General features: G+C 47.2%; 1 protein-coding gene across 13 annotated transcripts in view; it reads right to left on the bottom strand.

The window, feature by feature from the left end:
- Positions 1-712: 712 nt before the first annotated feature.
- TNRC6B (trinucleotide repeat containing adaptor 6B) overlaps positions 713-23,933 on the bottom strand; it is a 217,451-nt gene continuing 194,230 nt past the window's right edge. For all 13 annotated transcript variants that reach the window (XM_072656210.1, XM_072656223.1, XM_072656215.1 and 10 more), the window contains 7 exons: positions 19,809-19,985; positions 17,491-17,637; positions 17,236-17,331; positions 6,840-7,064; positions 6,644-6,714; positions 3,145-3,284; positions 713-2,483 (listed from right to left, as the gene is read on the bottom strand). In XM_072656210.1, the coding sequence (XP_072512311.1) occupies positions 2,096-2,483; positions 3,145-3,284; positions 6,644-6,714; positions 6,840-7,064; positions 17,236-17,331; positions 17,491-17,637; positions 19,809-19,985 (1,244 nt within the window). In that variant the 3' untranslated portion in view covers positions 713-2,095. The remainder of the gene's footprint in view (positions 2,484-3,144; positions 3,285-6,643; positions 6,715-6,839; positions 7,065-17,235; positions 17,332-17,490; positions 17,638-19,808; positions 19,986-23,933) is intronic.

Below are 23,933 nucleotides of genomic sequence, written 5' to 3'. Positions count from 1 at the left end.
GCAAATGATTTTTTTTTGCCTTTCCCTAACCACTGCCACATGCGCTCACGCGCGCACACACACACATAAGTATACACACACATACAAATGAAAAATTAAATACATTAGGCATTGTTGTATCCTTCACTGAAGATGCTCAAGCAAGCTGCTTCCCCCGTCCCCCGCATCAAAAAACTGACTAGGACTGCTAGCAGGCTCTACTCCCACCCAAGGTCGGGGCCGAGTGGGCAGGCATTTGCTGGTACAGAATGCGGGCACTTTATGTAAAGCAGTTGAATGCAGACTGATGACGTCCAAGCCTAACCAAGTGCTAGCCCTTCTCCCTGCCCACATCGGAGGTGGGCACTGGGGATGAAGGGGTCTCCCTCCCTCCAGTCCACTCAGCTCCCGTCCCACAAGCAGCAGTACCGATGTAGAGCCCAGCGCACGTGCGGACACACTGGCCATTACTGTGGATTCGAAGGTCGCCCCTGTTCCGCCCAGAGTACTGTACTACACTGATGCTCACAAAAGTTTCTTTAAATACCGAAATAAAAAAGCAACAACACAGGAAAACAAGGTGCAATAACTCAAAGTCTTTGCTAGTCAGACCTGCCTAAGCAAAACCACATACACAGGAAATACAGAACACAGAGAAACAAAAGGAAAGGCTTGAAGTACACACTGGTTTAAGAACATTCTTCAGTAAACGTTTCGGTCAGTGACGGTCTGGTGCTGGGACACACCCAGGCCTGGCACAGGTAACGCTCAGCATTGGGAGCAGAGAGGGGAGCTGCCTACACCTTCAGGAGATGGCTGATGCCACTCAACTTTTTTTTCCTGTTTTTTTCTTTAAATGACAACTTAGTTGAAAATTTAAGTGAGCATGAAATTTCTGATTTCCAATGAACAAATTCCATCTATCTGGGCCACGGCCAGGGAAGGGGGAGACCGGCTCTTGTTTTCACTTTGGATATACCATCAAAGAGCGATGAGGTCTTTCCACCTGTTCCCATTTAAACAAAAAAGACTTGCTTTGAGAAAACACAACAGTTGGATGTTCTGATGTGTCTCTTATTTTAAAACCAGAAATATGGAATAAATACACGGATGAACACACGAAGACGTGGTCACTCCAGATGTGCCTCCTGCTTGCCTGATTTCTGGATATGGCAGTGCTCCACTCTGCTGCTGGATGGAAGTAAAGGTTGTCTCTCTCTCTCTCTCACACTCACACTCTCTCTCACACACACACACACACACACACACACACACACACAACTTGCAAACACAAAAGAGTGCCCTGCTTGAGGGCATGAAAAGCGTTCTCCTGAAATCTTAATGCAGCCCCACTGGGTTTGGCGTCAGTCCTGGCCGGCCAGCCTGTGGACTGGCAGCAGCCGGCCTTCCGATTAGTGGAGGCTGGACGAGGAGGAGGAGGAGCACACACGCACACGCACATGAACACACGTGCACACACACACCAACCACAAGCATGCCTGGGCAGTTACATGTGCCAGCACACACTGGTATTTATCGACCAGCCAATCACAATTTTTTTCCTTTTTTTTTTTTTTAAAAGTTTTTTGTTTTGTTTTTAAAGTGAGGCTCCGCCTAGTCTCCCCTCCCCCAACCCCCACAATTCTTTTGCCCTCCCCCCCCCCCAACACGGTAGACCTAAGGACGGAAACACACCCAGTGCAAACCAAGTTAAAAAGCTATTTTTCAGTATATATGTTTCTTAGCAACAACTTCCGTATAACATGAAAAAGTGAAAAACTAGAAACTAATTTTTTTAATTTTTTGTGTTGAAATTTAAATGGTATGTGTACTTGCTTCACATTGTCTTTCTAGGTTGGCGTTCATGATTCAAGTATTTCAAGAGTGATATGTTCTCTTTTTGGATTCATTTTCCAAACGAAAAAACTGAAGTTATAAGGGAGGCAACTATGTGCTCAGACAGTCTGGCAATGACCCACCTTTTTTTTCTCTCTCCGTTTTCTTTTTTCCTTTTAAAAATGTATTTATTGCAAGTTGAAAAAAAAAACGAAAAGGTCGAGTTAGTGCTGCTGCTGTTCCAAAAAAGGTCACGAGGTCAGAGTTGAAAGTTCTAAGTTCAGATTGAATCCGACCCTCCTCCCAGAAGGTCACCAGGTAGCAAAGGAGCAGGGCTGCCCATCCGGTGGGGATCTTCCCCACTGGGGACCCCCCACAAGCTGGAGGAGTAGTTTGGGGGCCCCCACAAGGAGGCGCCAGGGAGGTCTCCGCCACTGCTGCTGCCCCCACCGCTGCTCCACTGTCCAAGCCCCGCTGACCCCCCAAAAAGATTCAGGGCGGGGCCGACGGCATCTGCCTGGCTTTGTCCCGTCTCCAGGGGCTGCCAGCCAGCGGCGGGTGCACTCGGTGTCGCGGCCGGGGGAGGGGGCTGGGCTTGTGCCAAAAACCGGCTCACCTCCTCGTCTGTGGCAAACTCAGCCAGGATGGTAGTGTTTCCTAGCACACACCTGGAAAAAGACAGAACACGGGTAACGCTCAGGGTCTGTGACTTAAATCTTAAAAGACTCAGAGAAAACATGGGAAGCTCTGCTGGCAATGAAGGTGGCGGCTCCCGTCCATATCTCTCTGTGCTCTAAATCTGGCTGAGGGACTTCTAGTGTGAACACATCCTCCACCAAAGCAGACCAACAACTCTTCTGGAGGCCTCTCAGTGAGCCCGAGCCCTTGTCTGCCTGCGTCCAGCACTGGTCTCCCAGCCCTGGGCCACACTGACCCTTGGAAATCAGCCACAAGGACCAACACCAACCTGGGGGTGAAAGTCTTCTCTCTTACTGTCTTACTTCTCTTTCGACAGTCTCCAGGGTCAATTATCAGAAATTAGAACACTTCTGGAATATGAACACTGCTTGGTGCCTGGTGGGAAAGACGTGTTTCGGCCTACAAACACACCCCTCCTCTCCGCTGATGCCTACCCAACAGGGAGATGAGGCACTTGCTCCTCACTCAGAGCCTCAACATCGTGAGGTAGATTCATTCTCCTTCCTGTAAAATATGTGCTATGTGAGGGCAGGAGAGGCCCACCCAGGTCAGCCAGCATCAGGACCCCAGGCCTGGCTCTCCCTGTGCCCTAGAACTGCCCATCCCCCTTCTTGCCCCGCAGGTACTCACATGTGTAGGGCAGTCTGGGCCTTGGCTGCCTCCTGTTTGGTGCTGTATCGGATCAGGGCCGTGCCCTGGGTCAGGTTCAGATGGAATGTCAGCAGCGGGCCATGCTGCATGCAGATTGTCCTCAAGGTTGACCCATCAATCTAAGGACAAAACACCCAGGTGAGTCCCAAGAGAGGGAAGGGGGGGGAGGAAAAAACCACATGAAAACTCAGTCCAAGGAGCCCCCCCAACACATGGCCTCAGGGGAAATCGGGCCCTGGGGAGGCAGCCCCAAGGCATCCACTTTAGCTCCCCCAAACACAGACTTCTGATATGTAACAAATAAGAAAAAACAAGAAAATAAAAGCATCAACTGAAACTGGCAACCTAATCATGTCAAATTCTTGGCACACAGAGGGAGACGCCAGACAGAGCACCGATCGGAGAATGGATGCTAGTCTGTGCCGCTCCCATGGCAGGCCACATGGTGCCATCTGCCCTCAGGGAAGCCTGTAGTGAAATGGCCAGAGGCTCAGGTCAGCTTGGAGAGCCCTTTAGACTGTCCATTGAGGGAGGGGCTGGGCACCAGGATGCCAAGTCTCCACATCCAGGGCTCTGCCTCAATCAGGGCCTTGGATACCAGACTCCTTACCCTCAGAGCACTGATTGAGGGAGGCCTCCCCATGGTGAGCAGGCCTGTGTGCTGGGAATCCTCATTCTGCACCCTGTCCCCCACCATCTTGGGATGAAAAAGGGACCCAGAACTGAAGGCCCTGGGGAAGCTGTTCAGGGAGACTGATTGCTGACCACTCTCCCATCTTTCTTGATGATTTATAGACTGATAGACTAGGAGGACTACTACCACTGGCTAGCATTTGCAGAAGACCCTAAAGTATGCAAAGCACTTACAAACATTGTGTTGTTTGGTCTTCACAACAACCCTGGCAGAGATTAAATGTCCTGCCCAGGTCACTTCATGCTGCCCGTCCTGAATGGCTGTAGGGGCCAGTGGTGCTAAACTCCTATTTCTCTCAAAGCCCTTCCCTCTAATGCTCCCTCCTGCATTCTCCCCCACTTTGCTTGGCCCAGTTTCCCATCTCTCCTCATCTTCACAGTTCCTATCTCTGGCCTTGCCCTGCCACAAAGACCTTGTGTGGCTTTCTGCTACCATCTTTCCAGGTCTCTCCTCGCTGCCCTGACTGCTCTGTTGGCCACTGACCCGGGCCCTTTGAGGCGATTAGCTCTGTCTGAATTGCTCAGCCCTCATCTTTTCTGACCTGTGGCCCCTCTTGGCTATTGAAGCTTTCTTGACACTCCTGATTCTCTTTTCGGTCAGTGTTCCTCAGGCTCTGTCCTGGACCCCCTACAGTAAGCTCCTTAGCTCCCAGGGCTTACAGGACCACCTGTATGCAAGTAACTCCTCCAGGTAAAATCTAGACATCCTGACTCTCAGTGCAAAGGAACACTGGCTACCTTTGTGGTGACATGCACCTCAAGGCCCTCTAAGCATCTCCAAACTGAACATGGCCCAAGTGGCACTGAGGAAGCCGATGGGTCTGCGGATGTGTTTGTGAAGAGCCGCTATTGCACAGTCTCTCCTTGACGACAGGGGTTGTTTCTGTCTTTCTTTGTATCCCTGGCACTTAGGCACGGTGGTTGGCACAGAGTAGGGCCTTAATAAATGCTCACAGACCAGCACACCTACTATTTCCCTTAGAGGACTAAGATCAGACACACTGATTTAGAAAACCACAAATGAACATGACGTAGGTTGTGCTGTATTTTTATTTGTTTTGTTAAACACTTCCCAATGACATCTGAATCTGGTTCCCACCACACTACAGGGGGAATTCTGGGCAGAGCTTGATAACTTCTGCTCTAGAGAGAGCTGGTAGCCTAGTGGAGAGTATGCGTTGGGCCTGGAATCAGGAAGACCTGAGTTCAGATTCAGGTTCAGACACTTCTGAACTGTGTGACTGACTCTGGGCAAGTTATTTAACCTCCGTCTGCTTCAGTTTCCCCAACTGTAAAATGTCTCAAAAGCACCTGGCACACAGTAGGAGGTCTGCAAATGCTTATTCCCTTCTCTGCTGAGGAAATCACTCTCTGCTTCCAAGTCCCCAACCTCAATCAGTCTCAACTTTCCCCTTGCCCTTATCCTCCGGCCACTTCCCAACAGCCATTCACTTGTCAAATCTTGTCAGTCCTGTCTCCCTCTGCTGCAGCTGCCAGATTGGACAGCCTTTTCTCGACCATCCCCTCCTGCCTGTCTGAGCTCCCCTAAGGCTCCTTGGCTGGATGGGCCTCTAGCCTGGGTATATCTGCCAGTTGTAAATGGTGCCCAAGGCTCCAAGCTCCAGGTGACTTCACCCAGTGATCCCCTCAGCTCCCACCTCTTTGTGGGCGTCTCCCCTATTGTCAACATGTCCAAAACCAAACTCATCATTGCTCCCCCTCTGCCAAACTTCCCTGTTACTAAGACGTTCCTCCCAGTCCTCTGGGTCCAGAGCCTCAAGGCCATCCTTGACTACACCCTATCCCCCCTCCAATTTGTAGCCTCCACCTTTAATCCCTTAGAAGCCCCCCATCCTGACGCTGGCCCTTGTCACTCCACGTCTGGACTGTCACTACAGCTGCCAGGGGCTCTGCCCACCTTGCGTCTCTCTCCACTCCCATTATCCTCCAGCCTCCAAACTGATTTTCCTACAGCGCAGGTACATCTCCCCCCTGTTCCTTAAACTTGAGTGGCTTCTTACCACCTCCAGAATTCAAGTATAAAATGTTATTTGACTCTTAAAACCCTTAATGCCCTGGCCTTCTCCTCCTCCCTCCCTGATAGCCTGTGCTCCCATGTACTCTTTGGTCCAGTGACACTGGCCTCCAGGCAACCTGGAATGTTCTCCCTCCTCATCTCTCACTTTTGATTTCTTTCCAGTTGCAGCTGGAAAGCCTCTCCTCACCCTCTCAATGCTAACGCCCCCTTCTGATGACTGTCACCACTTCATCCTGCCCATGGCTGGCTGCATGTAGACTGTGAGAACCTTGAGAGCATGGACCTGTTTGCCTTTCCTTGTCCTGAGGAGCCTGACTAGTGTTTGCTGCCATGATCCCTGGGCTCCTCCCCACTCCATACCTGTAGGGGCCTCTTGCTTTCTTCTGCTGGTTTTTCAAGCTGGCATGTCATCTGCCTTTGCTCCCCACCCCACCCCCTTTCTCTCACTTTCTAATGCCTCAGCCTCCTGCCAATGCCCAATCTGGGTGCTACCTCTTGTGGGAAGTCTTGGTGCACTTGCCGCCATTTCCTCCAAATGATCAAATATGCATGTGCACTCACACAACCTGAAGTGGATAGTGACCAGCCCTCATGCCCTCCCAGAGTGGGGCTGAGTTTTCTCGCCTCTTGGTCTGGGCCAAGAGTGGGTTCTTAGCCAGTCCCAGACCCTCCTTGCCCTGTGTGTCTCCCTCCTGTCCATCTGAGCCAGAGAGCTCTAGGACCAATAAGAATATGAAGGGCGAATACCTGGGGAGTGAGGTTGTGAAGAACCAGCCAGTAGCTAGGACGAGCTGTGCCACCATCGCTCCAGGCAGAGGCTAGGGAGAGATGAAAGCAAGAAAAGAAGGTGGGTTAGGAGCTGGTGCAGGGCTGGGGGGGATAGTCCCTCCCTCTCCCTCCCTGTATCCCTGGGAGTGCCTGGATCGAGCACCATCCTCCTCACCTGAGGCAAGCCTGGAGTCCTGGGCCCCCCACCCCCTGACTGAGCGGGGGGCTGTACTGCTCCAGGGAGATGACGGTTTGGGATTGGTCAGGCCGGGAGGTGGGCGGGGCAGCCCGCTAGTGTTCCTTGAGGAAATATGGTTTTTCCACATCTTGTTGGAGAGATGAGTGGGGTTGTGTCCTATGGGATCTGGGGACCATGTTGATTTGTAATCAGTGAACTTTGCTAGAAGAGAAAAGGAAGGTAGGAATTACTGACATTAGGAAGGGAACAGGCCCTACAACTTCTGTTCCAGTATAACAAGAGTTAACCTTTACAGTATGTCATTTGATGATCACAACAGTCTTGTGAGAGAACACTACCCTTACCTTTCCACTAGATCAAGAGGTGAGAAAATGGGGTATGGAAGGAAAGGAACTTGACCCCAGGTCTGGTACTCTATCCACTGTGTTGCATGCAGTAGCCTCACACATATAAGAATACACATTCTAACAGAATAATTCAATATATAACTAGAACTCACACTTTGTAAGCAGCAATGAAAGGGAAATGGTACTTCAACTATGCACCTTCATTTACATACAATGTAAAACTGTAAAATGAATGATGAAGTTTGTAATGTTTATCAAACAACAAAAGATTATTCTTTAAACATAAGCTTCAAGGGAAAATTAAAGAAAACGCCTTTGAAGAATCTGGAGGTTCACTTAGTGGTAGTGACATATTCAGGACTTTGGAGAATCGGCCCATCAAGCCTTAAATGTGGCCGTTAGCACTGAAGAAAACGTTTTCTTTCTTTATATCTTTTCTCATGGACAACTGAGTTTTTCCACATATCAATTTAAAGACAAACAGAATAAACCCTCCAAATTCCAAGCAGGAAATAAAACCAGTCACTGTTTTGGAGGATCAGGCAGCCTGCTGAGCACTGTGCCAGGCCCACATCAGACCGGGTATGTGCCGCTGGGGAAGCCATCATCCAGCTGAGGAGGATGTGCATGTGTCCATCAGGGCCATGCAAGCAACGCCTCGGGTGCTCAGAGGAGGGAGAAGCCCTGTGACAGGAGGGTGGAGGGATCTATCCTAGGCTCTCTCAGCTGGTGAAACAGTAGAAACAGGAAAGCAGAAGCCACATTGGTGGGATGATTAATTTGGACAGAACAGAGAGTTTCCATAAAGGGACAATGGAGATACAAGGTTGGAAAAGTCTGGAGTCAAACAGGAGTTCAAACTATGCTGGAGGCCAGGGGCAGCTGCAGAAGGAATGTGAACAGAGCACCGTTGTGATGAAATGGCTATTTCAGGATGGTCGCTCTGTGGTGAAGGACTGTTGCAGGGGAGAAGGCTACTACTGTAGCAGTAGAAAGAAAAAGGAAGGGATGGGTATAAAAATAGGACACACCAGTGTCCTGGACATGGTAACCAGAAGGACCGGGAGTCTCCAGTGTCTAAAATGACACCAGGCAGCTGGCCACGATGAAGGAGGAGGAGGTGAAGGAATACAGGGCAGAGGGCACGTCTTGGGTTTTCAGAAGCCGGTAGCACAGCAGCCTGCTTGAGAAAAAGGCTCTACGAATGGACAGGCTTTCATTGCACAGCAATAGTTTTACTTTTCATGGCTCCCTGGATTAGATCCCCCAGACAGGATGTGTGAGCCAAACTTTTGAAAAAGTTACCTAAGAGCAGCAGGAAGATACTCTTAAGGAAATGGAGGAAGGCTCAGAAGACACAGGCATTGAGGTTTTAATATGAACAATTCAAGAGCTTGGGGGGAAAATCCCCAACAAACCCCCAAGCCAGGAGTCACTTTCCTAGATCAAAGTCTAGGAAAGAAGCTTGTTACTGACGATGTGAGGAAATCTGAAACTGAGGCCCTAAATCAGGAATGCAATTGAAAAAGCCTTAAGAGCCCAACATGGAAGTCAGTCAGCTCGCTCCTTTCCCTGACACTCTGATGCATCTGCCATGCTGCTGTCAGCATTTCCTTTCTCCAGAGATCCTGGCATTGTGTGGGCACCGATGTATATCCAGGTTGCACCTCAGACAGGTTCCATCCCACCAGTGTTATCCTCTAATAATGCTTAGGTCACATCCTCCTTAGTTGGCAAGAGGCCGCACCCCATGCACCCCCATCCAAAAGGCCTCTCTTGCCCTGGAGGTGAGCCTCAAAGCTAATTCTCTGGAGGCTGTGGCACTCCAGGACCATGGAACACAACTTGGAAGAAGCCACCCAGCCCCCAACAGGCCCTCCCAGCCCTACAGACCATTTATAAGACCCAAATCTCCTGTCAAGTCACACTAAGCTCTGTCTTCTCCTCAGTCAATCACCCTGCCTTGTAACCTGGCTTCTGAACTCCAAACCTCTCCAAAGTTATTAACGATGTTTCACCAGCAAACTCCGCTGGGCCTGTTTCCTCCTTCTCAGTCTCCCTGCAGCAGCATTTCACCCTGCTAACCACCATTCCCACAGCCAAGCCTTTGTGGCTCTGCCCTTCCTCCCAAGTCATCTATCTCCACTCTCCCTTGCCCAAAGCCACACTGCCCAATCAGCCCACCTGTTGCCTATGGCTGCCTCGAGCTCCCCTACTCTGCCAGTCCCTGGGCTCACCTACCCCCTCATAGGAGGCCCCTTTCCTCTCTACTCCCACGCTCCCCATTCCACATGCTGGGACTATGAAATAATGGCTGCCTAAATGGTTCCAGTGTCTGCCTTCTCTAATGCCAAAGTGAACCTTCTAAACTCAAGGTCTAAGCAGGTCACTCAATAAACTCCTGGGGTTTATCTCTGGGATCAAATATAATGTTCTTGTTTAGCATTTAAAATGCCTAATAACTTGAACTCTTGTAATAACCCTCTAACTGGTCCCTCACCCCAAGTTTCTTCGTTCTCTCGTTAACTTTCCACAGAGGCCAGAGTAAATTATACCAAAGCACACATCTGAACATGTCATACCCCCACTCACCCCACCCCAAATAAATTCTAGTGGTTTCTCTGTTATTTTTAGAATCAACTGCTGTGATTTGTCATTTAAGGCCCTTCACAATCTGATCCCAATCTCCCCTTCCTTCCCTTGTCTGCTTACACTTCAAACCCCTTTCTGCTGCCCACAGTGTGCTGGGCATTCCTGGTCATGCCCGCTGTGCCTGGGAGACCCTGTGCTGTCACCTTTGACTCTCCCGATACCTTGGTTTCCTTCAAAGTTCTCAAGTAACACCTTCTACAGTACAATTTATCTTATATTTACTATGGATCTATTTTTATATGGACATTTAGTCTTCCTTAGTAATTCCTTAAGGATAGAGATAGTTTTGTGCAAAATGCCTGGCACATGAGAAATAGTTCTTGGTTGAGAAGAGGTGACAAAAAGATAAAGAGTTGGCTGTTTTCCCAGATCTGTCTGGAGACAACTTCACTGTCCCCCAGGTCTTAAATGAACTCTCCTCATCCTGTCCTCCCCTCTGGCTCAGTGCCATCACTCCCAGAAGCCTTCCCAAGCTCCTGGTTCCTCGGGCTAGGCCCTGGTACCACTAAGGGCTCCTCTTGTCTCCCACTAGAACACAAGCTCCTGGAGGCAGCCATGGTCATACTTTTGCCTTTGAAACTTCAGAGTTATCCTGGACCACTGAAGTAAATGACAGGCATCTAATAACTGCCCACTGACCGAACAAGTGACTATTCTTTTTGTTTGTAACCTAGGCCTCTGCTTAATGGAGAAGACCGTGGTCCTTAAAAGGGTAGCATCATTGCCTAATGGAATCTGGCCTGTTCTCCTCCTCTCGCTCCATCCCATCCTAGGGCAGCTCTTTCTCCTTTTGAAGTCTCTCAGCCAATTCAACTGCATCCTTCATCCACTTGTCTATGCCAGTGTCGAGAGCAAATTCAATCATTTCTGAGTGAAAATGGAGGTGGTTTATGCTCTGCCCCCGTCTGATGCTCCGAGGCTTGGGGTGGAGCATACACAGAAGCGCCATGAGGAGATTCCTCTTTCATTTGCTCTCTACGCAGAGACACCGCTCATGACAGAGGCCAACACTGTTCGCAGGCAGTCGTCCCTGTATTTCAAGCACTACTTGATGTTAACAACCAGAGAACTGGCTTTACATCTCCCACCACTTTTAAAAAGAATTTTTAATTGTTATGGACATCTTTCATTTTCATGTCACCTTCATTTCTGAGTATATCTCTTTCCTCTCTCCTACACAATGAAACATCTCTTATAACCAAAAAATCTAAAAGTTGATTCAGAAAATTCAATCAAACCAGCATATGAATGAAAAGCATTCCTGGGTTCCTGCCTCTGCAGAGAAGGGAAGGGGATCCATTTTCTCATCTTTCCTTTAGTATCAACCTTGATTATTACACCATTCTAACAAAAGCAGACACCTGACCTTCACACAAATGTAGATTATTATCATAAAAAACCTGCACAAGCTCGGAATCCAAGCCTATGGGTCAGCAGTGAATATTTTCTCAGTTCCATTTTTTTTAAGGTGGGACTATGGAGATTTTCTCCCCAAGCCTCACTTATCCTCCCTCCTTCCTTCAGTACCTTAAGAATCTATACCTCAATGCCCTTAACATTCCTTCCTCTCCAGCAACAGCTTTCTCCTTAGATACTTGCTCTCTAGATCTGGAGAATTCAAATGTAATCGTTCCACTGTAATTGCTGAAGAAAGGAGGATGATTTTTTTTTTAATTTGTAAAAATCTTTATAAAGCTTTTCCTTTTTTTGGTGTGTATGTGTGTGTTTATTGTCTTTTCTGTTTTATCCTTAAATTCACTGGGTATGATTTTTCTTCATTGGTACTCTACTCAAGTTTTCTGAAAACACGTTTTCTCCCTCCACTGCTTCTCACTATTTTATGAGCTAATATTGCACAGAAACTTCTACTACCAATCAATCAAGAATCTAATGAGGCAGACATAAACAAACATAGACAAATAAATCAGATAGGATAAGTAAGAAATAATTAAGAAAAGGAAGGTAGTAGAATTAAGAGGGTTTCTTGAAGAAGATGCAAGAAACAAGGAGAAAGAGGAGGATGAGCATTCCAATTATGGGGGACTGCCAGAGAAAATGCCTGGAGCCAAGAAATGGAGCATCTTATTTGTGGGACAGCCAAGTGGCCAGTGTTACTGGACAGAAGAATATAAGCTGAGGAGGAAGGTGCAAGAAACCCGAAAATTGGGAGGGGCTTTGAATGCCCAAGAGAGCACTCGGTATTTGGTCACGGAGGTGATAGGGAATCACTGGACTTTATTGAGTTTAGGGAGAGGGGTGACATGGTCAGACCTGCACTTTAGGAAAATCACTCTGATAGCTGAACGAAGGAAGCACTTGAGTGGCGAGAGATGAGGCAGGCAGACCCACCAGCAACTTAGAGTGATAATGCAGGTAAGAGCAGAGGAGGAGCTGTGCAAGCGACAGACCTTGACACCACGCTGGATTTGGAAGGGTAAGAGAGAGTAAGGAGTCCAGGATGACTCCGGGGTTGTGGACCTGGGAGAATGGTGTTGCCCTCTATAGTAACAAAGAGGGTAAGATAGGGAGGGTATAGGGGGAAGGATAATGAGTTTGGTTTTGGACATGCTGAGTTTAAGATGCTGACTGGACATCCAGTTTAAGAGGTCGGAGAGGTAGTTGGAGATACAACAGTTCAGCTATGAAGAGAGGAGATAAGGGACCATAATTATCTGGGGTGGAAGGATCAAGGGAGGGAGACATGGGCATGTGTGTAGGAAGCAGGGAAAGAGACAGCAGACGGGGAGAGGTTAGTTGAAAGTAAGTGGGAGAGCTGGGACGGAGGAGCGGGGAAGCCTGTTGGAGGAAAAGGTATGGAATGTGATTGGCTGAAGAAGCAGAGGGCTTAGCCTTGCTTACCAATAGGACTACATCATCAAAAGAAATAGGGGTGAAGGAAGAGAGAGAAGCAGAAGGCACTTAGGTGATAGGAGATGAGAAAGAGGGGGGAAGGAGGAGACCGTAGCGAATGGTTTCAATTTTTCCAGTAAATTATGAGGTCCAGTTTTGAGCTGGGAGGTCTGAGGAGGGATGAGGTTTGAAAAAGCAAAAGAGTGGAGAGTGGGAGAGGGAGACACCACCATCATTCTGTACACTCTTAACCAATGTTCTCCTTGGTTACCATCTTTCTCTGGTTGGCAAGAGACCAGTACAGCAGCTAAGACTAGTGGACTTGGGATTAGGAAAACCTGGTCACCAGACCTCGCTGAGCTTTCCTTGTCTATAAAATGGAGATGACTAATAACTATATTGTTTTTTTTTTCTCCACACAGTTGCTTACAGGCTCAAATTACATAAGGTACAGAAAATGCTCTGCATTTACAGCATTTTAAATGCTATCTAAGTGTCAGATATTACATTTTTAAGGAGACCAAATGTTTGTTAGCTGATGCAGTTTCTATCCTATTTGATCTTGCAATGATTGCTTTACATTCACTAAGCTTCCTTAGGAGAACCTAACGATGCTGTTATCTGTTCTTTAATTCATTTCCTATTTTTCTAGATGAACAGTTCATCTGAAAAGAGTAGGCTGGGGTCATGTCACTTCAGCGCCGCTCTCATTTTCAGTCTTTATTGTAGCATAATACTGATTTTAATCTTTCTTTTTAACAAGATAGTGACTTGACTATAGACACAAAAGATGTCCACATTGGCGACCCATCATTTTTTGTTTTTAAATGTAACCAATTCCCTATTTTATGATGATGCTCTCCATGTCCAGCATCTTCTAACCCCTTGTAGAAGGAAGTACTGTGTGTGCATGACACACATAACACACATATGGAGACAGCTAGAGATACCTAGGCCTGAAGTTTCTGCACAGTCTGCAAACACTTGACCCCTTGTGTCTTAAGCAGAATAATATTTTCAAGCACATTTTTTTTCTATGCTCCCCTATGTACAACTTCACAGTGAAGTCATTAAATAGCTAGTTAGTCTACTTTGTGTGGCAAGACATCAAACAACTGATATAAAATTGATATAAGTAATGTACATAAAATAAATTCTGATGTATAAGCACCTATCTTTTAATGATCATCTACTCACAAAGACAAGTAAATCAAGAGCACCAGAGGGCTAAGGGTCCATGCAATGATGCTCTTGTTGTCTTGGGCACATGGGAAACTCACTCAGCAGCCCAGGTCCTTTGTTTTCCTCTCTGAGGAGATCATAAGCCATGATTCCATTCGGCTTTTGTCTTCTGGTTTTCTTTGTATTATTTATTATGGCTATAAATTAGGAGTAGGGAAAAAGAGAACCTGGGAGGTGGGATTCTCTGGCTTCATGCTATTACAACACTAACCCTACTAATCTCCAACAATAATGAGCAGCAGCGCCCACACTAAGAGTCCAGTGATAATAGGATCTCACCCCTCCCTGCTTTTAGAGTAGCTGTTTCACCACCATCACCCCCTTTCCTGACACCTTTACTAGAGAAGATTATTTGCAGGTGAGGACAGACCTTCTTGTCTTCCCCACTTCCATCTGTGATCTGCACATTCTAGAAGGCACACCTCTGCCAATTCTGAAGGGCAGGGCAGGGAGTACACTAGACTGGAAGACCCAGAGCAATGTTCCTGTTCAGCGTGGGGCTGCTTTTTCTGGGTCAAATAACCAATGAGCAAGTACTTATCAAGGTCAGACGCTGGGGTCCTAGCTGGTCATATTAACGTAAAAGCAAATCAGTCTTTGTCCTCAGGTTATCTACACGCTGCTGAATGTAGACATGGTGAAAAGTCAACGTAAATAGTTCTGTGGTTATTGGAGGAACCAGGAGAAGCCTCTTAAGAAGGAGGGGGCCTCGCAGGGGCAGGAGAAGGAGAGCCTATTCTAAGCACTGAGAATAGATGATGCCAAGTCAGGGAGCAGAAGATGTAACATCCTCTGCCAAAACACCAAGCACACGGATGTGGCTGGAACACTCAGTGTTCGAGGGGCAGTCATGTGTGATCAGTCTGGAAAGTCTGGCCACAGATACGCCAGAAAAAGCTGAAAATGCCCAAGAGAACAGCCGGCACTTAGCTGCAAGGAGGGAGCAGCTTCCTGAGCAGAGCAGTGACGAGAACAACAGAAATGTTACTGAGATAGTTCAGGAGAGAAGGAGGGGACCTAGAATAGAGGAGAAACAGTGGTAGGAGAGAGGAGGGAAGAGTCACAAGAGGACACAGACTGGGTAAGAGTGCAGGGGAAGTGGCTGAGCAAACAGGTCTTATAGGTTGGGAGCCTCAGTGAGCAAAAGGAGGACAGTGCCCTGGAGAGAAAAGAGGACGTTAGGGGGAAGGGTGAGGTATCTTAGACATATTTATATTTTCTCTGGAGTATCCAGGTGGAGACGATGGTGCTGGGGCTCGAAAGAGAGATGCCTGCCTCGAGATAATACTTAAGTCCATGAGAACTGATGAGATACTGAAAGTGTGTGCAATGAGAGAAGAGGAGAGGGTCCAGGTCAGGGTCCTGGGGGATACTGGCAGATCAGAGGCAGGACAAGGACGATGAACTCACAAAGGAGGCTGAGAAGGTCTGCACTGGTGGACAGGAAGAGAACCCTAACAGAAGTGATAAGAGAGAACATTTACAAAGAAAGGATAAGAGTGAGATCTAAGCAGGGTAAGATCTCTTGGATTTAGCAAGGAAGCATTGCAGGTGACTGGCGGTGACCAAAGCCAAATGGCAGAGGCTAACGAAGTGCGGACAGAAAGGACAAGCAGCTTTTCTCTAGGAGTCTGACTGCAAAAGGGAGGAGGAGCAAGGGATGATGGCAGGCGAGAAGGAAGGCTTGAAGAGATTCAAGCACATTGCAATGCAGCAGGAAAAATGCCAGTGGGCATTCCGAAATACATAAAATTAACAAGACTGGATAGAAAGGAGAAGGACCCCAAGAGCACCAAGTGACAGCTCTATTTATTTTACATGGCCAGTATGTGACTATACAGATTTGTAACTGAGGTACTTCTTTTTCTTTAGTACTAGATGGGGGGGAAGGGAAGGGGTGGGAGAGACAGCAAGTACATCTGTACATGTTAGAAGGAAAGAAAATTAAGAAGAGGGAATGTCTGAAAGGGCAGGGGGGTTGGGGAGCAAGTGAACTTGCAGAAGGGTTAACGCTGGGAAGGATAAGAGTTATTCCTTTCTCTTCAGATGAAAGAAAGGAAGAGAAGGCCCTTGTAATGGAGCATCTCATTTTTTTTCAGTGAAATAGAAGGCTAGGGCTTCTACCGAAAGGGGAGGATGTAGTAATATTGGTGGTCCGAGAAGGGGAGAGACAGCTGGGAGCAGCCACTGTGGAAAACGAGGTGGCTGACCAGGGAAGAGTAAAAGGAACCCCATGTAGTGGGGAGGGCCTGAACCAGGCCAGTTAAGACTTCTGTAGCACACTTCAGCCAGCACGTGTCTGTGACTTCCTCCATCACATCTGTGCTGAGAAGCCAAACCAATACTATGTGCTAGACGCTGTGCAAAGTCCTGATGCAAGAATCAGGCCTCCTCTCATCCTGGTCCAGTGAGGAGGTCTAGCTGGTAGGGTCGCCAAGGAGCTAGGGCATCAGGGAAGAGCTAAGTTCCTGGGAATGGAAGGAGATGAAAGGGCTCCTACTGTCATAGGAGAGTCCCCACAGATGGAACAAGGGTGTGCTGTTGGATGGGTAACAGGGCAGCTGCCATCCCAACTGTGCAGTAAAGCCCTCACCCCCTTTCCTTTTGAAAAGAACCCATCCACAGAGAACCCTGGCCAAAGAGAACCTTGGGAAACCAAGCCTGATCACGGCAAAGCTTTCAGAAGTCTGGGGATCGACTTCTTCCCTAGGATCTGTAGGAGCCACTGGCCTATGAGGAAAAGTTCCCAAATCCAATCTTTCCTTTCTTTGAGACCTTTAGAAATCAGGGTTGGCACTAATTAAGGAAGGCTGACGGACAGAATCACTCCCTCACCGTCCTTCCAACGGCTACATAGCTGACAGCAAAAGTTGCTATTCTTTCAATAAAAGGAAAGACAACACTAACTGGCTGGTGCATGGACTCCTAAATCACCTTCTGATATGCTGGGGTGCACTTCCCAGTTTCTAAGTTAAAAATTCCCTGGGTTCTTTTCTGGGCTTTCTGTTAGGGGCCTGAAAGAAGTCATGAACACAGGCTGGGCAGCCAGAGGGGGTGCTGACAGATGTCACATAATCCTGCCTCCAGCCTGCCCCCCACAGTTCATTCTGTCTTACTGAAAATTCCTTTGGCTCACAGCAGTTTCTGAGCATATCTGCATGTGTGTGGATGTCGGTGTGTAGTTCAAACCAAGTAGAGAGGACCAAGATGGTGTAAACCAGTCAGATCCAAACGGAAGAAGCCATGCTACCGCTACCCCCCCTCACCCCCTCAAGCCTTACCTGAAGTGCTATGAACGTTGGTAAAGGAGTTGTCAGAGGCACTGTAGGGCCAGGCACCAGGTGAAGGCAGCGAGGTGTTGAGGGAAGAATTAGACCCTTCAGTCACACACAAGAGGAAAGAGAAGAAGATGAGAAATGAAGGGTTAGGACCAGGAATGAACAATCAGGAGCCCACAGCCACTCCGGTGCAAACATCACATGTTCCTGCCTTCTGGAAGCCAGAAAAGTCATAGCCTAGCCCGATGCCTAAGTCACCTGTGGTGTTGTCCCGCAGAAGTTGGTGGTCAGTATCTACAATGGGAGATGTGGCTGGACCCCCGAGCACACTGCCTGGGGTCACGTAGGGGTCAGACTCAGGGTCGATGTTTTGTATACCTTTCCATGGCACTCCTGGTTGGAATTCTAGGACAAGAAGGGGAAACATACAATCAGGTGGTCACAAGAAACTGATAAACAAGCCTCCAAAAGGATTCTGGAGAAGCTTATTGCAAATGAGCAAGTTCCTAGAGTCTGAATCAATTTCCCTATGGATTTCCATGATCAAAGTCAGAAGTGTTTTTTATTTTCATGCCCTGACATCTCTCTAGGAGCTACAAGTCAAGTTCTTCTGGGGAGGGGCTGTGGTCTCTAGACATCAGTGTTAGGCAATGACAGGAGAGGTAATTTAAAAGTCCCCAAATCTAGGGAGAGAATACGCAGCAGAAAGCCAGAGGGCGAGTGGTGGAAACACTCTACAATCCAGAAACCAGAGGGAGGAGGGGGCCACCATAATCTCAAGCTGTCTGCTAACAAGACCCATAAGTGGGCAGTGGGATAGGGGGGTTGTGATTTCAGCTAGTCTCTGTACTAGGCCAGAGTGGGGATTGGAGCCTCCAGAAGGACCAGGCAGACAGCCCTGAAGAGTCTTTCTTTTAGGTTACTCTACCTTCAGGTCAAGTTTCCTTCAAGACTGAGGTCTTACAGCATGTGGTCCCCAAATGGTCTGTGTCTGTTTAAGGTGGCAGTTCCATCAGGCTGAAAAGGCTTATGCTCCTTCATCTTTACCATTAAGGTTCATGGGCTTGGAGTCTGGGCTATGCTGACCTTTCCACAGAAACACCAAGCAGCCTGATTTTCTTTGCAAGGGAAGTTCTCCAGAACTTCCAGACACCCACGGCCCAGGGTGTCAGGGCACTCTAACATCTAAGCCAGCTGTCAAATTCAGACTCAAAGGGATCCCTTGTGCCCGTTCTAGTTTTACAGTCCAGCCCTAAGCTGGCCACCTCTGGTCTGAGCTGTGGACACAAAGTCCACAGGGGGATCAAAACTATACTTCCCTGACTGACTTTACTTTCAGGTCCTACCCAATCATGCCTAATACAGTCAGTAAAATCAGAATGTATACAAGAGGAAATGATGTCCTATGGACATCGCACTGGACGCTCACTGCTGCAGGTAGCTATGGATGGCACCAAAGGTGAGTCCATACAGTGCCCAAATCAGCAGGTGCTGCGTAAGGCCTCATTCTTCCCACAGACAGACAGGCACAGGCCCTTCGACAGACAACACTTGGACCCCCCATCTCCTCCAAGGCCTTCTCTGATGCCTGGAGAGGCAAGAGGACTATTTGTGGAGTCAGATAGACCTGGGTGGGAATCCTGCCCCAGGCAGTCCCCAGAGGCATGATGACTCACTCTGGGGCAGACAGCTTCCTCATCAATGGTCTCTAAGGGTCGTTCCAGTCTTTCACTATGATCCTTGAGTCTACAAGTCCAAATGGCAAAGCTACCTCTGGGCTTCCTATCTGTGATAAGGGATGGATGCCTGGGCCTCAAAATCAGGAACTAGGGAGGTTGGAACAGACCTTAAAAATGATCTATTCCAACTTCTGATCTAAAACTCCTGTGCATCACCCTTGAGGAGGCTCCTCCTAAATCCAATGCTCTCATCACCAACGTGCCAGAGTCATCTTCCTCATGCTCAAAACTCTTTACGTCCAGAGGCAGCTAGATGGCTAGCTGTGTGACCCTGGGCAAATCCCGACTGCCGCCCTGCCCCCTAAAAAAACACCTTTTACATTCAAGTTTACACTCTTTGCCAGTTATTTTAGGCCCTCTACAACCTACTCCATCTTTTCTGCCTTATTCTGTACTAGCCCCTTCTACTTTCTCTACACTCTTGCCAATTCTCACCAAATCTGTTAACACCAGGAGCTTGTCTATCTCTATATCTTTGGTCTCATTGCACCCTAATTCCTGGAACGTCCTCACCCTTCAAAAAACTTCTAGTCTCCTTTAGAGTCTAGCCCCAAGCAGCCTCTAGCCTGTTTCATAGGATACCCCATCTTGGAGCATTACAGGATGCCCTCCAGCATAAGGTTCTCATTCTTGGGAAGGCCAGGATGCAAACCTGGGCCTCCCCTGTCATTCCTCCAAGCGTATCAGTGCTATAGATTGCCTGGGTACTTGCTAAATTAGCAAATTAATCTGAGGCGACCTTATTCAGCAGTAGAAGAGCTCACACTTTTCCTAAAAGTGTTTGCGTAAGTTTAGAAGCAAATGCTGCTTCATCCAAGTGTATGTCCTGGGGTGTACCTGGAGGCCAACTGGCATGGCTGGATTTACTTCCAATTTTATTTGTTGGTGGTGATTTGGCAGGTAACCAACTATCACCAGCAGGCCCCGTGTGACCCCCCAATGTGTCGCCTGGGATGATATCAAACTGGTTGTATGGTGATCCTCCTCGGGTTTTTCCAGGGGGTACAATGGCGCCTGAGAACAGAAGGAGACAGAATTCACACACAGCAAAGACTAAAGGTAAAAACAACACCAATAAACATTTTCTAAATGATCTCAAATTTACATATGCTTTCTTAGATAAAGTAAAAGGAGATATTATGCAGCCCCACCTCTCTCTCTTGCCACTGGTTCTGAACCAGTGATCCAAGAGACAATGGTTGTCTTTAAGGGTGAACTCTGGAGTTCCATCTTCCCTCCTCAGAGCCTGGAAGCGATTCTCCCTGAGCACTCTATGCATGCAAGGACAGGAGGCACAAGGCTAGCTCAGCAATAATGCCATTGCTTAAGGTGTAGATGGGCTGCAATCTATATGGCTCAAGTAATGAAATTAAGGGTGAACCACCTCAGCTCTACAGACACTCTCTGATTCACCAACCAGTGTCTGATTAGGCACTGATTGAAAGGGTGAGCAGTGCAATGGAAGCTCTATAGAGGTGGTTATTGAGAGAACCAGATGTGACACCTTTCCATGCTAAGAATCCTTGTGTCTGCTTGATGCCAAAGTGACACTACGTGCTGGCACTTTAAGATCTAGGAAGGGTCAATCCATCCTAAGGGCTCCAATGTGAACATTCCATCTCAATGTGCTTGCCTAATGTGGCAATGCCCAATGTGCCACATGAAAGAGAACTAAGAAAAGAGATGAGAAAAGGTCACAGGTACCCAGGAAGGTCCCTCAAGTCAGAGACACAATGGGTTAGCATCTTAAGGCAGTTGAAAAATGGGAGAATGCCAAAAATTCAGAAAAGATCCTAGAGTCCAAGAGAATATCAAGCATGAGTCCTTTCTCATTTCTACCACATTTTCAGGCAAATCCCCTTTCCCCCCGGAGGCTCCTAATGGTGGGAGAAAGGAAAAGGGTCCCCTAGTCTGTACCCACACAAGACCCCTCCTCACAGGAGACTGTGATTCAGCACTGACTGCTCTTTAATAATGCCTGGCTTGCTTGGTCTAGCAGAACACTGGCTTACAGGACCCTCAACCAAGTGCTTCCCATGCATATGTCAGCAGAAGAAGGTTCTGTGAAAGATGCAGATGACTGTCCTAAGAGGAAGGGAGGACGATGCTTGGCGGTGGCATTCAGCTCAGTTGTGGAGGCTCTGCTGCCAAGTCCCAAGCAGAGGGGGAATCTCACCAAACAGGCTTTCTTAACTCTGTTCCACAGCCAGGACACTCTGCCTTCCACATCCATCTCTTTGCACACACTGTGCTTCCTCCACCCACCCATGAAACTCTTCCCAGCTCCCTATGCCCCACGCTCTAAAACTGCGTGTTCCTGTACAGGTGTGTTGTTTCCCCAGGCTGGACGGTAAGCTGCTTGAGGGTAGGGTTTACTTTGTTTTCATTCTATCCCCTGCACCTAACCCCATGCCTAACACACTGGAGGTGCTGAATAAATGCTTGTTAACTGACAGAATTACAGCAACATCCTCCAGATGCTCCTGTCTGTGGAATGCTCCAGGGCCTCTTAACAAAGACCCGTAATCATTCCAAAGACTCAGGCCCAAGGATCCACATGAACAAAACAAAACAGATGAAGAACGTCCACTGTCCCTGCTAGGTCATCCAGCCAGGCATTCAGAAGCCACAGATGCAATCCGTCAGTGCCTCTCTGAGCCCTGGCCAAGATGCAGATTGGAACAGGAGCAGGATGACAGCTGGTGGGGAGGTTGATCATGACCCCCAAGATTCTCCAGGAGACAAAAACTCAGGTCTTATTTTTCAATTTTGGAAATCTTTGTTTTCTAGAATTTGTTTTTATGTTTTTTATTTTTTTGATGTAGGTTTTCTATTTTTTTTTTTTTAAGTTGCAGTTCCAATTCACTTTTCTTTATCCCTTCTGTCAAGGAAAAACATTTAAGAGGGAAAATTTCCCCAAAGCTTGCTTTGGCTGCAAGCCATAAGTCAAGGCCAAAAATTTATTCAGTGCCTACTATGCGCCAGGCCCTGGACTAAGTGCTGGGGACACAAAGGAAGGCCTTGAGAAGCTCAGAGTCTGTCTAATGGGGGAGAGACAACAAACAGACAATTGTCCAAACAACATATGTGTCAGATAAATGAGATGCAGTCATCTCAAAGAGAAGACACCGAGGTTAATGAAGACTAGAAAAGCTTTCTTGCAGAAGGTAGGACTTTAGCTGAGACCTGAAGGAAGCCTGAGAAGCCAGGAAGGGGAGAGGAAAAGGGAGGACATCCCAGGCATGGGGGTGGGGAGGGTCAGTGGTCAGCTGGAGATGGAGTGTCCTGTTCAAGGATCAGCAGGGAGGCCAGTGCCAAGGGACTGGGGAAGTGGATGAGCTTAAGAAGACTGGAAAGGTAGGAAGGGCTTTACACATCAAAGTGAGCATTTTACATTGGCTCCTGGAGGTCACAGAGAGCAGAGGGAGTTTAATAGCTGATGCAATCAGATTTGGGACAGCTGGAAGGAGAATGGCTGAGAGTGGTGAGAGACTAATACACTTTTTGGAGACTGATCAGAAGGCTGTTACAATCATCCAGGCTCAAGGTGAGGCTGAATTCTAGTACTCAAGTCTCACTGCTGACCTTGCTTTTAATGGAATTGTCCCTCCTTCCTGTTCTTTGTTCTGGAACTCACGTATTCTTTAGGAATATATTCGTCTCCATTGGATCTTTTCTTTAAATTCTATTTTTTTCTTTTATTTTTTATTTTCAGTGTTCCATAATCATACCATACAACCTAGATTTTTTCTTTCCCTCCCTCTCCAAGACAGCATACAATTTTATATAGGTTATACACAGATATTCCCATTAAATATATTTTCACCATAGTCATGTTGTATAGAAGAATTAAAATGAATGGGAGAAATTATATAACAAACAAAAACATAATACAAAAGAAAATGATCTGCTACAAGCTGCGACTGAATTTCATAGTTCTTTCTCTGGATGTGAAAGACATTTTGCCTTAAACGACCATTCAGAATTTTTTAAGTCCTTGCATTGCAATGAAGCTCTAAGTCTACCAGAAAAAATCCTCACACACTGTGGTTGTTGCTGTACACAAAGTTCTCCTGCTTCTGCTCCTTTCACTCAGCATCAGATCATATAAGTCTTTCCAGGCCTCTCTGAAGTCTTCTTGTTCATCATTTCTTATGGCACAATAGTATTCCATTACATTCATATACCATAATTTATTCAGCCATTCCCCAATTGATGGGCATCACCTTGATTTCCAGTTTTTGGTCACCACAAAGAGGGCTGCTATAAATATTTTTGTACATGTGGGACCAATTCCCATTTTTATGATCTTGTGGGGATAGAGTCCTAGAAGCAATATTGCTGGGTCAAAGGGTATGCACATGTTATAGCCCTCTGGGCATAGTTCCAAATTGTTCTTCAGAATGGTCGGATCAGCTCACAGCTCCACCAACAATGAATTAGTGTTCCAACTCCCCCACCTCTTCTCCAACATTTCTCACCTTCCTGTTTTGTCATGTTAGCCAATCTGAAAGGTGTGATGTGGTATCTCAGAGCTGTTTTGATCTGCATCTCTCTAATCAGTAGTGATTTAGAGCATTTTTTCATATGACTATATATATCTTTAATTTCTTCCTCTGAAAGCTGCCTGTTCATATCCTTTGACCATTTATCAATTGAGGAATGACTTGCATTCTTGTACAACTGACTCATTATATATTTTATCATGAAGCCTTTTTATCATAGACACTAGTTGCAAAAATTCTTTCCCAGTTTTCTGCTTCCCTCCTAATCTTGGTTGTGCAAAAACTTTTCAGTTTAATGTAATCAAAATTATCCATTTGCACTTCATAATGTTTTCTATCTCTTGTTTGGTCAAAAATTGTTCCCTTTTCCATAAATCTGATAAATACACTATTCCTTGCTCCACTAATTTGTTTATAGTATCATTCTTTATACTTAGACATGTACCCATTTGGACTT

This window comes from Notamacropus eugenii, chromosome 3 (assembly GCF_028372415.1).
Source record: "Notamacropus eugenii isolate mMacEug1 chromosome 3, mMacEug1.pri_v2, whole genome shotgun sequence".
Taxonomy (NCBI): Eukaryota; Metazoa; Chordata; class Mammalia; order Diprotodontia; family Macropodidae; genus Notamacropus; species Notamacropus eugenii.
Note: the sequence above shows the minus strand (reverse complement) of the source record. Positions and strands in the feature narration are given on the sequence as shown.